Source organism: Sciurus carolinensis, chromosome 11, assembly GCF_902686445.1.
Source record: "Sciurus carolinensis chromosome 11, mSciCar1.2, whole genome shotgun sequence".
NCBI classification, from domain to species: Eukaryota; Metazoa; Chordata; class Mammalia; order Rodentia; family Sciuridae; genus Sciurus; species Sciurus carolinensis.
In genome coordinates, this window is record NC_062223.1 from 79,879,987 (window position 1) to 79,894,778 (window position 14,792).

Below are 14,792 nucleotides of genomic sequence, written 5' to 3' on the forward strand. Positions count from 1 at the left end.
ACACTATGATTTTCACATTTATCCTTCACAAAATGAACTTACGTGGAGAAGACATGTCAATAGTAGTCTCACTCAACAGTGATATAACAGTGGTAAGTTAAAGCTATCTGAAATGCCATGCCACAAAACACCTCATTTATATATGAGAGCTGAAAATCTGAGGAAATCTACTGTACTTCTCCAGAAAATACACATACTATATACAATTAAAGGCTATTCTTCATAACATAAGGGATTTCACAAGTAACTAAAACCCAGCCAGAGATGCCAGAGCTGTATCATTTATTACTAAATCCCTAATTGGTTATTGGCACATTTCCTATTATATGAGTTGGTATGCAATATAAATCTATAAAATTTAGAGAAATAAGGAATATCAGTGTGTCAATCAGGTGTTCCAAAATGAGATTTATTATTCAAAATCAGAATTGACAAACCCAATGGTTTCTGAATGGCCCCAAATATATCTATATTATTTGGGCAAGGTTCCCAGGAACATATGCAGATAGGAATAACTTATTTATAGAGGTCTTCAAGATGGCTAAAAATAATCTGGCATCAGTTCACTGAAGAATTGGTTCTTCTGTGGTTCTGAACATAAGAAAACAATGTTCAGGCATTCTGTGTGAACATATGCTTCTAAACAATTCCCACATATATACACCATTTTATGATTACCATAAATACATATTTACACATGGAAAGAGGATTTTAAAAACAACAAAATTGCAGAAGTGGTCAGGAATGGTGGCACCATGACTACAATCCCAGTTACTCAGGAGGATAAGGCAGGAGGATTCAAGTTGCCAACATTAGCAACTTAATGAGAACCTGTTTCCAAACTTTTTTTTTAAAAGGGCTGGAGGTATCTTGAGTTCAAAGCCAGCCTCAGCAAAAGCAAAGCATTCAGTGAGACTCTGTCTCTAAATAAAATACAAAAAAGGGCTGGGGATGTGGCTCAGTGGCCCAGTGCCCCCCAAGTTCAAACCCCGGTATGAAAAAAAAAAAAAAAGGGCTGGGATGTAGTTCAGTGCTAGAATGTCTCTGGGTTCAATGTACAAAAAAACAGACAAAAAAACTTTAATTAAATTAAGAACAAAAAAAAAAAAGAATGCAGAAGCATAGGAATTAAGTCTGGGGAAACATTCAAGGGTAAGAGGTAAAGTAGCATCAATAAAATTTGGACCTTTCTTCAATGAAGAAACTAAGTTTGAATCTTTGGGGTTACAAATGTTAAGAAAAGTCAATACTGGGGGATGGGGCTGTAGCTCAGAGGCAGCACACTTGCCTAGCACTTGTAAAGGCACTGGGTTCAATCCTTAGCACCACATAAAAGGCATGCTGTCCATCTACAACTAAAGATAAAGAATAGCCAATACTTTAAAAAACTGGAAGAAAAGAGCAAATATTTACAGAGCATGTTTTATGGTCTTAGCATCATTTTTATATATTCTTCACAACAACTTTTAGGGAAGTATTATCATCTTTGTTTAAAACACAAGAAAGCAGCTCTCAGAGAAATGAAGTGCCTATAGACAGTAAATGGAGGAACTCATAGTCAGTGTTAACGCAAATATTTCATTCACATCATGCATTAGGGTATAATCTACTTAAACATTAGTTGTTTTAAGCATGTATGACTAAATAAGAGTAATTATTATTCTTTTTCTCTGCCCTATTTTCTTGATCAACAGAGTAAGACAATACTTTTTAAATAATTATAGAAGTTGGATATGAGAAACTGTAGACAGGCCTAGTAAAACCTCAAGAACAGAACTCCAGTAAGGTCTGCATTCACTGGGAGAGATGGTAATAAATTGTACTTCAGGAATACTTTGTTTACCTTCATTTAGGAAAATTAACTACAAGGAGAATCATGTAGTTATACTTGCATATAAAACAATCCCCAAAGAATTCATTCAATTCACATTTATTCTTAGAGAATGAAAGTTGAGATTTTTGACCTATACAAATATTAAAAATTAAGTAATCACTAATAAAAATATGATAAAAATGAAAAAGGAGCAAAAACTGATGTGAATTTAATGTCAAAAGGAGCTTTACCTAAGCTAGCAGTTAGATATTCATGAGTTCTCCCTACTTTATAGGATCCTTGATGTTTCAAAATTAAAATATACTATGGGCTATAAATGGGATATTTCTAAAAATGTAGCAAAGACGAAAAATTAAAGACAAAGATTCTAAAGAAAAGGTCCCAGTTTCACTCATGATTTTTAAAAAAGTTATATTTCAAGGCTGTGTATTAAGTGTTGTTTAAATATCTTTGTTAAAACAAATAAAAAAAATCAAACATTTTGAAAGGACTATGACAAGAAACCACAATGTTCTTCAGAACCCAATAAATAATTATACACAGCAAAATTGGAAAAATATACAGGGATAAGATGAATTGGGCAACTCAAAACAGCAATAAATAAGCAATGCCTAATGGAACATGATAGATAATTAAGAACCAAAATCACTTTTCTGGTGTTTTTGTCTAAGAATAGAAACTTTTATAAATACCACTGTACACCGTATTATCATTCAGATTATGGCTTTTTGAACTATAAGGTTTAAGTCCTGATTTTGGATTAAACTGTCAAATGTTTAAATTTATTTGACAAATAACTAATTAAGTAAGTACCAAGTATGGATTCTGTTTTGGGTTCTAGGTTAGGGCCCTGGAAATTCCATTAAAAAGTCCATACTTGGGGCTGGGGAGATAGCTCAGTCAGTAGAGTGCTTGCCTTATAAGCACAAGGCCCTGAGTTCGATCCCCAGCACCCAAAAAAAAAAAAAAAAAAAAAAAAAAAAAAAAAAAAATCCATCCTTGCTCAAAAATCACATGCTATAGAGAGAAGATGAAAGTAAATAATGTAGAGATTCGATAAATGATACCTGACAATGCATTTCCATGAAGAGCCATCTTGATCATCTTGTTCTTCTATGTACATTCTGACATTATGATCTTGATCCAACGGTACCAGTACATAAGGCCATCTTTGTCTCGCCCAATTGGCTGGAGACGCATAGTATCAGCATCCTCCTCATTAATAATATTCTTGAATTTAAGATTGTCATCAAACTGACACTCGCAAAGATACTGAAAAAAAATAGTTACAACATGGCTTAAAATATTTTCTAATAATAATATTTCTCCATCACAAAAAATATAACCACATAGTTGATTGAAGCAGAGTAGACAGAACAGTATATCCATTTTTCACTATCCTCTTCCCAAATTTTTGTGTTTAAAACAATCAACTTAAAAGATTAAGTTTAAAGTTAACATTCTAATTTTACACCATTGTATAGGTGTAAAGAAACCACCAAAGTAAAGTACCCCTGGATTAAATCCCTAGTATGTATGCATGTATAAATAAATAAATAAACAAACAAATAAAACAACCACTGATAGACAAATCAAGTTATATTTCTAAAGCCATCAGTCTATTTGCACTAAAAACTCCTGAATTCTCTTGCTGTATAAAATTTTCTTTTTCATCATTTTCAGTCATTGTTTAAGTTATTAAGTAATTAGGCAAATAAAAAATTATATATATTCACAATGTACAATATGATGTTTTGGGTATGTGTAAACCATGTAGAATATCTAAATCAAGCTAAATATTTTATTACCTCACATACTTATTTTTTGTGGTAAGAAAAATTAAAATCTACTCAGCAATTTTTAAGTATGTAATATATTGTTATTAACAAGACTATCTTGTACAATTGACCTTCTTTAAATACTTTCACCTAACTGAATTTGATGAGTTTGACCAATCTCTCTCCTATTTGCCCAATACCTCCACAAGTCACAGTAACCACTATTATCTCTGCTGCTGAAAGTTCAACTCTTTATATTCCACATTTAAGTATAACATCGAGTGTTCTTTATATTTCACATTAAGGAAGAACACCCTGTGCTGGCTTATTTCACTTAGCACAATATGCTCCAGGTTTATCCATGTCATCTCGAATGACAGTATTTCCTTCTTTTATTTAAGCCTGAAGAATTTTCCATTTTATATATGTATAATACATGCACTCACACATATATACCATATTTCTCTCTCCATTTCATATGTCAATTGACACTTAGGTTCATTCCATATTATGATTAATGCTGCAGTGAACATGGGAGTGCACATAAGTGTTTCAAAAACTGATTTTATTTCCACTGAATATAACCCACTGGTGGGAATGCTGATCATTTGGCAATTTATTTTTTGAGAACCCTCCATACTGTTTTCCCTAAGGTTTGCACTAGTTTACATTATTAAAACAGTATACAAGGGTTCCCCCCTTTTTTTTTTAATTTTTTTACATTTTTTGCCAACGCTTATCATTGTCTAGGACTGCACTGAATTTATAGATCACTATGGACAATGTGTATACTTTAACAATTTTAATTCTTCTGACCTATGAACATGGATGTCTTCCCATTTATTTGTGTCTCAATTTCTTTTGCCAATGTTTTATAATTTTTCAGTATAGATACTTTACTTCACTGGTTAAGATTTGTTCCTACTTTAAAATTTTTTATGTTGTTATAAATGGGATTGTTGTCCTGATTGTGTGTGTGGGTATGGGGGGGTGATTAGTTTTTAGTGTATAAAAACAGTACTGATTTTTATATAATCAGTTTGTACCACACTGCTTTACTAAATTCATTTATTAGTTCTAATTCTAGTAACTTTTCAGTGGGATCTTTTGGGTTTTAGGCTAAAAGAAGTAACAATTTTACTACTTCCATTCCAATCTTGCAGTCTTATGTTTGTTTTTTTTTTTTTTTTTTTTGACCAGCTGTGTCCTGGCTAGTTCTCCTACTACTCTGTTGAGCAGAAATACAAGAACAGTCTTATACTTGATCTTAAGAGAAAAATATTTTCAGTTTTTCACTGTTAGTTATGATGTAGGCTCTGGTTTATTATAAACAGTCTTTACTGAGTAAAGACATAGTCCTTCTATATCTAATTTGCTGACAACTGTACTATGAAAGCAAAGTTCGATTTTGGCAAATGCCTTTTCTGCACCTATTGATGTAATCGTGTAACATCATGTTTTTTGATCCTCAATGTGTTGATGGTATACCACATTTACTAATTTCCATATGCTGAATGATACTTATGTACCAAGATTTGAGAATAAATTCCACTTCATCATGGTGAATGGATCCTTTAACTGTCCTATTGAATTCAGTTTGCTAGCATTTTACTGAAGACTTCTACGTCTATGCTTGCAGAAATACTGGTCCATATCTGCTTTCCTGTAGTGCCTTTGTTCAGTTTTGGTATCAGGGAACTGTTAGCCTCATAAAATAAGTATGGAAACATTCTCTTCAAATTTTTGAAAGATTTTGAAAATATTAGTTATTTTTAAAATTTCTGATAGAATTGTTCTGCAAAGTCAACAGGTCCTGGGCTTGCTTTGATGGGAGAATTTTGATTACTGATTTAATCTGCCTACATCTTATTGGTATATTCAGATTTTCTATTTCTTCATAAATCAGTATTGTTATCTTGCATGTTTCTAGAAATTTAGTCATTTTTTTCTAGGTTATATGTTGGCATATATTGTTCCTAGTAGTCTCTTGTGATCCCTTTATTTGTGATATAATTATAATGTTCCGTTAAATTTTGGGGTTTTTTTTTCTTACTCTAGTTAAAAGTTTGTCAAGTTATCTTTTCTAAAAACCAACTCTTTTTCACTGATACTCTTTCTGTTTTCAATTTCATTTATTTCTGTTCTAATCTTAGTTATTTCCTTCCTTCTGCTTACTTTGGGCTTAGTGTGTTCTTTTGACCTTTCCTTGACATGTAGTTAAGCTGTTTGAGGTCTTTCTTGTTTTTTTAATGTACGTGTTTATCACTATGAACTTCTTTCTTAGTATTGTTTTTGCTGGATTTCATACATTTTGGTATGTTCAATTTTCATTTGTCTTGAGGTATTTCCTAAGTTCTTTTTGATTTCTTTTTAGACCCACTGGTTATTAAGGAGTCATGGTATAAAATTTCAATTATTCTTTCTTTCTTACAGCTTTAAACAAACATTATTCTTGAAAGGACTGTTTTTGAAGCTTGAGATATAAGCAAGTTTTCAGGGAAGGTAATCTTTCACTGATAGTTGTTTCTGGAGAACTATCAATTTAAAAAATCCTCATTTTTAAAACAGAAGTACTAACTTTTTGTTGTATATTTATATAGGATTAGGTAACAAAGTCAGATTTCTTCTCTGAATCACTCTACCTAGGCAGGTAATAAATGAAATTCCTATCACAAACTCTGCTTTTGCTTGTGCCAGCTAGCCCAGCAGCCTAAAACTTTTTCACTGGGTATGTGTGTGTGTGTAATTTGTTTCTGCAGTGTTGGGGATGGAACCCAGAGACCCACAATGCTAGGCAAGTGCTCTCTAAACATTACGTGATCAAGCATCCTTATCTTCAAAAAAAATTCATAGTACATCCTCAACAATTATATGTGTATTATTGATATTACATTCACGTATTCATATTTATCATATACCTGTCTCTTTACCAACAATTATACACACTGTAGAAATGCACAGAAAGTTATTTCAGAAATTGAAATTTTAAAAAATTATAACCAGAAGTTCTAGGTTTTATTTGGACATTTCAATCAGAAACCTTATACATTCCTTTGGGACCACAAACTGGTCTAGGGACAGATGAGCTTGCATGATAATACACTTTGAAATATGAGTCTACTATGACATTTGGTTTTCTCAGAAACATATTACATGCATCCTGCAGATTTTCATGTCGGCTGTAAAGGTCATCAACATATAACAGTAAAATAATACAGCTACTCCATAGCCATAGTCTATCTCTGAAAAAAAAAAAATGTAGGTACACTGACATTGTAGTTTAGAAATCATAAAATCTTGGGGTCCTTTGAACATGAAGCCTACTTACCAAACATTACAAATTTTAGAAGTAGTGAAAACATCATTAATTTGTTCACAAAGAATATTATTCCTCCCATATTATGCTGACACTTTGCAACTAATTATGAAGTGGGCAGGAAAAAAAAAAAGAAAAATTTGAAAATAAATCTACATTGAGATAACTCAATTTAATCAAGTACTTTTGGTTATGTGAGGGTTTTATTAAATACCCAGTGGCATGCCCTTAGTCATCTGGAAAACAGAATCGGATTACTATTTTGGTAAATCAGTAAGAGTATCCACAACTTACAACATATAGCAATGAATGTGAAAGCTGAAAACAGTGGAAAAAAGTAATTTAAGGCAATTGCTTGACCATTCTATTACTTTCCCTGCAAGCAGAAATAAATTAAACTTCAATATGCTTTGAAGACAATTTTTAAAAAAATAGTATTTTAGAGAATAGCCTGTTTTGTCACTGAAAAATAAAGAGAAGCAAAAAAAATCTATTGTTCTCTTCATCTAACAATAAAAATGTTTATTTTTCTTCATTTTACACTTAACTGGGAGTGAAATTTTAAATTAAATCAAAATAACTGTAACAAATAATAAATATATTACCTTTAAGAGTGCTAGTTTACATTCAACACTCATTTCAAGATACCCCTTCTTCTCCATCTCCCATGCCCAGGTGCTGTTAAACTCCTGGCATATCTGTCAGAAAAAGATAAATATCTTAATAGACAAGAGCAAATTTTATTGACATTGGCAGTTTTCTCTGATTACGTTAAGTGTTCTTGCTAATATATATTTATAAAGGAAGGAGTTTACACCAAACACCAGTCCAATCTAATTCTACCCAAAAAAGGATCCTACTTAAATCCATTAAGAATGTTTACTATTGTCTGGTAACTGAATTAAAAGTAAGAAACTCTAGAGTTCTATTCTCTGCTCATTTAGGGCATATTTTTCACATCAGAATAATTATTTGAGTCTCTCTCTCTAAACGGCTTCAGTTCTTGGAGACGGCAACAATTTGTTCACCTTTATGCCTTAAACAGATGTATGCTAAAAATGTGCCAAAGTGGACCTACAAATTTAATCAAACCTCTCTTCAACTCAAATGGGGATTGAACTTGGGGGTGCTTTACCACTGGGCTTTACCACCAGCCCTTTTTATTTATATTTTTGAGTCAAGTTCTCACTGATGCCAAGGCTGATATTGAATTTGCAATTCTCCTACCTCACCTCCACACCTAGCCACAATGGAGTTTTATTCAGTCATATAAGAGAATGAAATCTCAATGTCTTCCTGTTTGTTATGGATTAAGTCAAAATTCCAAGATAGGGCTCCATTAATATGCTTTAACTTAAAAGTCTCAGATCCTTTCCCTACACAAACATTTCAGGAAAACCAGATCCACTCTAGTAAACTGGAGAAAAAAAGATATTTAAAAAAAAACAACCCACTCTACTCAAAAGTCATACGTTTATGACCTCTGAGCCAGTTTTTTCAGCAATAAAAAGAGAACGATAATAATGAGGATATTAATTGAGCATGGAAAACTATGGAGAATGCCTACTAATTTAATTCCTTTTATTTCAGGGAGCAAAGAGGAAAATGAAGGGGGAGCACAGGCAACCAGCCAGGTAGGAGAAAAACAAGCAGGCCAGAAGGAATGCTAAGACAACCTTCTCAACCTAGGAATAAGACCTGGATGGACCTCTCCTCAGAGGTCCTTTTCCTATTTTGCACTATTGTCATTTTTGCTAACTGGACTAACAAACAAACATCACAAGAGGTCAGTAGTAGGACAGAAAAAGAATACAATTCAAGTAGATATAAGAACTATACAATAGAATTGGGTCTTCAAGGACTCACAGGAAGTCACTCCCATTACCTAGAATACCACCATATTTCCTCCCATTGACAGCACTGTATTTTATAAAGGAGAGGAAAAAAAAAAAAAAAAAAAAAACCCACAAAACCCCAAGACATATGGAGAAAAAGGAATTTTTAGGACTAGTATACAGGTTAGACACTAAAATGAGTATATCAAAAGCTAAAAGATCAGGATCTGAATAGGCATATTGCCTCAATGAGAAAGTTAAAAAATACTGTTGAGAATGTGAAACAATCTGAAACAATCATAGATTGTGAATGGAAAGGTAAAACAGAGCAGCTGCTTTGAAGAAAAGGTAGGCAGTTCCTCAAATTTTGGCAATGAGTTACCATAACATTTAGCAATTTCACCACTAGGTATTATACAAGAAAAAACAAAAGCAAGTGCAGTATTGGCCAAATGGTAGAAGGAAACAAGTCAAATGTACACAAACAGTTGAATGAATAACAAAATGAATATCTGTATAATGGAATTTTATGCAGTCATAAAAAGGAATAAAACAGGGCTAAGGATGTGGCTCAGTGGAAGAGAGCTTACTTAGTATGCAAAAGTCCCAGGTTTTGATTCCCAGCACTACGAAATAAATTAAAAAATTAAAGGGGGGGACGGGTAGTGTTGAAGTAGTGATATATACTATAGCATAGATGAACCTTGAAAACATATTAATAAAAGAAACTAAAAACAAAAGGTCACATATTGCATGATTTTATGTATAAGAAATATCCAGTCAGAGAAATCCAGATGCAGAAAATGAATTAGTAGTTGCCAGGGAATAAGGGAAAGAATGAATGGGGATGGCTCCTAATGGATAGGGATTTCTTTTATGAGTAATAAATATGTTTCGGAAATAAGATAGGTTGCACACTTGTACTAGAAAACTCTGATCGTAGTCTAGCAAGAAAAATAAAATCTCAAATATATTTTATATTCATAAATTATCTTAACCATAGTAATATACCTAAAATGGAAAGAGTATAATTACAGAGTACCTCTTATTAAATAATCTTCTTTGATCAGTAATCTAGAGGAAGCATAAATAGGAAGGGATGTAGGGCTTTAAAATCACATAGACAGAGAGATTCAAGTCCTGGCTCTCCCTATCAGCAGTGTGATCTTATTGAGTCTATCACCTATTTGAATTTTAGTTCCTTCATCTATAAAGCAGAGATTTTGTTGTTAGTAAAAGAGATAAGGAAAATGCCTATCATTTATTCACTATGTCATATCTCCATTATATAAAGGCAAAGCTGAAAATAGTTCAAGAAGATCAATGGAAGGAACAATCAGAACAAAAGTAGGGGATGAAGGCAATGAGATAAGAAGTAGGTCAGTAATCTTTAAAACATAGGAAAATATTTTTTACAACACTTCAGATTCAGATATATATATATATAAACATGTTTAAGAATCAAAATATTAGTCATGATTAATTACGTTCACAATTTCCTGTGGTCACTACCACTTTTTATTTCCAAAATATTTTCATTATCCAAACAGAAACTCTTTGACCATTAAATTCTCCTCTCATCTCACAGTACCTTGTTAACCCTCTAATCTGCTTTCCATATCTATGAATTTACCTATTTTTAGATGGTTCATATAACTGGAATTAACCAATATCTGTCTCTTTGCATCTGGCTTTTTTAACTTAGATACTATTTCGTGTAGATATACATTTTTAAGTATTTTTTTAGCTGTTAACAGATTTTTATTTGATTCATTTATTTGTATGCGGTGCTGAGAATCAAACCAATGCCTCATACATTTGAGGCAAGCGCTCTACCACTGAGCCACAACCCTGGCCACTCATGTAATTATATTTAATGCAGCATTCATTCATCTGTTGGCGGATACTTGGGTTGTCTACTTTTGGCTATAATGAATAATAATGCTTACTAAATATTGGTAGACAAGTATCTGTACTGGTCTTTGCTTTTGATTATATACCTAGGAATGAAACTTCCAGGTCATATGACAAATCTATGGTTAGCTTTCTGAGGAACTGCCAAACTCCCTTCCATAGCAGGTGAATCATATTCTCAAGAGGATGTTGGATTCTAATTGCTCCACAACTTGTCGATCCCTTTTTTTTTTGTTTTTTTTAATAATTATCCTATTAGGTATAAAGTGTATCTTATTGCGGTTTAGAACTGTATTTTTCTGACTACTGATGTTAGGCATCTTTTCATGTGTTTGCTGGTCTTTGTATATCTTTGTTTGGAGAAATGTCTATTTAAATCCTTTGCCCATTTTTGAACTAGGCTGTCTTTTTGTTGTTAAGTTTTAGGAGTTCTTTAGTGTGGATATTAACTCTAACCAGTTATAAGATTTGTTAGGTATGCAATTTACAACATATCTCCCATTTTATTTCTTCTTACTTTCTTCATAATGTTCCCTGATGCACAAAAGTATTTAATTTGGATGAAGTCTTATTGGTCTATTTTTTCTTTTGTTCTTTACTATTTTGATGTCATATCTAAGCATCCAATGCTAAATCCAAGGTTATGAAGACTTCCCATCTGTTTTCATCAAGAATTTTATGGATTTAACTCTCATATTTATGTTGTTGCTCCAGTTTGAATTAATTGTTGTATAGAGCAGAAAGTAGAATATCTGCTGCATTTGCAAGTTTTTTTTCAAAAAAATAAGCTTTTCATACTACAGGCAAGAAAGGATGTTTTTAAAATACTATATAGTTAAGTACTCAGTAAATTTACTCATATACTGCATTCTCATTTTCAGCTCAGCCAAAAATCAAGAAAAGTATGCATCATTAATACAATAATTCTTTTCAATGAATTTCTAAAACATTTATATTTATGATATTTTAGAAAAAGATATTTTACTTGAGGCTTGGCTTATCTGCTTAGCTAAAACAATGAGGAACAACTCTAAGTCACTATTTTTATGCAACTTCTTTCAAAACATTGACATACCTACAAGTGTGTGTTTACAAGTGTATGGTATGAAGGAGCAGTACTTTTGAGTATATAATTGAGAGGCCATAACCAATTCAATTATAAATGTAAATTAAAAATAGGATTGGGGATATAGCTCAGTGGTGGAGCACTTGCCTAGCATGCTCAAGGCCCTGGGTTTGATCCCTGAAACCACAAAAAGAAAAAGAAAAAAATGAATAAAAATAACTTTAGAGGGAGAAGCAGGTTCCTGAAGTCTACCTATGCAGCACTATCAACCATGGGAAATTTCCAAGCTACAATTAAAGCATTACTGCATGGTTCCCTATGGGAAAGCATTTAAATATGCTGTTATTATAAAACATTAAATGGACCACCTGATGTCATATAGGAGTTCTGTAGAAAATGAAGAAAAATATAACCCAACATTTCCACATTCACAAGCATAAATAATTTGGACCAAGTTTCTGTCATTTCCAAAGGAATATCAGCCATAGAAGAAAAAGTTCCCTAAAAACGCTTTGCTGATTCTATGGTAATTTAATACTAATATTTAAACAAAATTTGTTGAATTCCAACAATTTGACAAGCTATGTACTATGCTGATGGTATTCACATAAAATTTCATTTAAAAAAAAAGGAGGTCAAAGAAGTAATTTCACTAAACTTATATACCCAATAATTAGTAGAGTCAGGTAGTTTCATCATTACAAATTCAGTATTCATTCTGCACCATCACCTGCAAAGAACTTACAAATTGTGGTTATTCTTGTGTTACCACAAACAAATGCTATTCTTTAAGAAACATTCTATGTGAAAATGCATCGTTGTATGTAAAGAATTAAGCATTATGTTGTGGTACTAGAAAAACCTGTGTTCAATCCTTGCTTTACCATCTTCTATCTATGTGACTTGGGAGTTATTTATCTCTGTGGCATCTGGGTTGTGATGTGAATTAAGTGATAATGCATGTAAAATAGCACAGTACATAAGTACATTAGCTCCCAAATATTAGCTAATATCACTACTATTAAAATAAAAGTTATATAGAAATTGGAACCCTAAAAAATTGATAGTGGGAATGTAAAATAGTACACCTACTATGGAAAATAAGTCTGGCAGTTTCTTAAAAAGTTAAATACATAATTACTATATGACCCAGCAATTTTACTAATTTTAGTTATACACAAAAGAGAAATGAAAATACTTGTCTAGCTGAATGTAGAGGCACACCTATTATTCAGGAGGCCGAGGCAGAAGGATCACAAGTTCAAAGCCAACCAGGGCAACTTATTGAGATCTCATCTCAAAATAAAATTTAAAGGGGGTGCTGGGTGCAGCAGTGCACAACTATAATCCCAGAGACTTAGAAGGCTGAAGTAGGACGATCCCAAGTTCAAGGTTAGGTTTAGCAATTTAGCAAGACTGCATCAAATCAAACCAATAAAAATGAATATAGTTGGAGATGTATTTAGTGATAGAGCACACACTACTAGGGGAAAAGAAATTTTAAAAGGGTTGAGGGTATAGCTCAGTGGTAGAGCACCCCAATACCAAAAGAAGGTAGGAAGGAAGCCAGCAAGCAAAGGAATAAAAAATAAAGAAAATACATGTCCACACTAAAACTTGCACACAAATATTTATTAGTAGTATTATTCCTAAAAAGTCAAAAAAGTAGGGGCAGGGGACCCAAACATCCATCCACTGATGATGGATGAATAAAAAATAGTGGTATCTGAATAATGGATTGGTATTTGGCAATAAAAAGGAATACAATAATAATATGTGCTAGAATATGCATAAATCTTGAAATCATTACACTAAGTAAAAGTCACATACAAAAGGTTACATATTTTATGATACCATTTTTAAGAAATATTCAGAATAGACAAATTCACAGAGACAGAAAGTAGATTAGTGGCTACTGCAGACTTGGGTTTGAGGGTATTGTGATTGGAACTGACTGATAATAGGTACCAGTTTCTTTCTCAGGTGATGGAAATGTTTTAGAATTAGATAGTAGTTATGGTTGCACAACACAGTAAAAATCATGAAAACCAAAGAAGCTGGGCATGGTAGAGCACATCTGTGATCCAAGCTACTCTGGAGGCTGAGGTAAGAGGATCAAGTTCAAAGCTATCCTGGGAAGTTTAACAAGAACCTGTCTCAAAATAAAAAATAAAAAGGACCAAAGATATAGCTCATTGGTAAAGTGGCCCTGGGTTCAAGCTCCAGCACCACAAAAAAAGAAAAATTAAAAAAAAAAAAAAAAAAAAAAAAACACACAATGAAGTGTATACTATAAAATGGTGAATTGTATTATATGAATTATATCTCAATTAAAAATAAAAACAAAGTAACATATTAATAAGACAAATAAAAATTATAAGAGTATCAATCCTAATTTCCTTTGGACAAATACAGCAGAAAAGAAATACCTAGGCAGACATGATGATTTCCCACCTGTTAGCCCACCTACTTGTTAAGGTTAAGACAGGAAAATCATAAGTTTGAGGGCAGTCTGAGAAACAGTCCAACTCTGTCTCAAATGAAAATTTAAAAAGAGCTGGGCACATAGATCAGACAAAGAACACGCCTGGGTTTGACACCCTGAACCACCAAAACAAAGAAAAAGAAAAAAAAGAAAAAAAAAAAAAGAAAGAAAGAAAAGAAATCCTTGTTAAAGTATGGCCAAATTAACAAATGACAAAAGATGGCCCTTATGACTTGCCAATACACGGCAATCTTCCAAAGGAACAGCTTAGTGGTAGAGCACTTGCCTAGCAAGCACAAAGACCGCAGTACTGAGAAGGAAAACATACAAACAAACAATCAAAAAACAGGTCTTTGGAAAATACTGTTTAGAGCAAGGTCATCTATTACTGAACTTGCTCACTGTCAAAGTATTTCTAAATCTGTTACTAGGAACCAAGTAACAGAGCTTGACCTTTGTCTTTCCTTTCTTGTTGAGGGATAAATAAATGAGGTTATTTTCTCTTGAGGGATTAAAAAACACCCCAGAAGAGTATGACATTAGTTTTATTTTTTCTATTTAATG

At 32.6% G+C, this 14,792-nt stretch overlaps 1 protein-coding gene across 1 annotated transcript in view; it reads right to left on the reverse strand.

Moving 5' to 3' along the window:
- The window catches only part of Rsf1 (remodeling and spacing factor 1), a 157,507-nt gene that overhangs the window by 60,567 nt on the left and 82,148 nt on the right, over nucleotides 1-14,792 (reverse strand). The window contains 3 exon segments of the mRNA XM_047519052.1: nucleotides 2,902-2,983; nucleotides 2,986-3,106; nucleotides 7,534-7,626. Of these exon segments, the coding sequence (XP_047375008.1) occupies nucleotides 2,902-2,983; nucleotides 2,986-3,106; nucleotides 7,534-7,626 (296 nt within the window).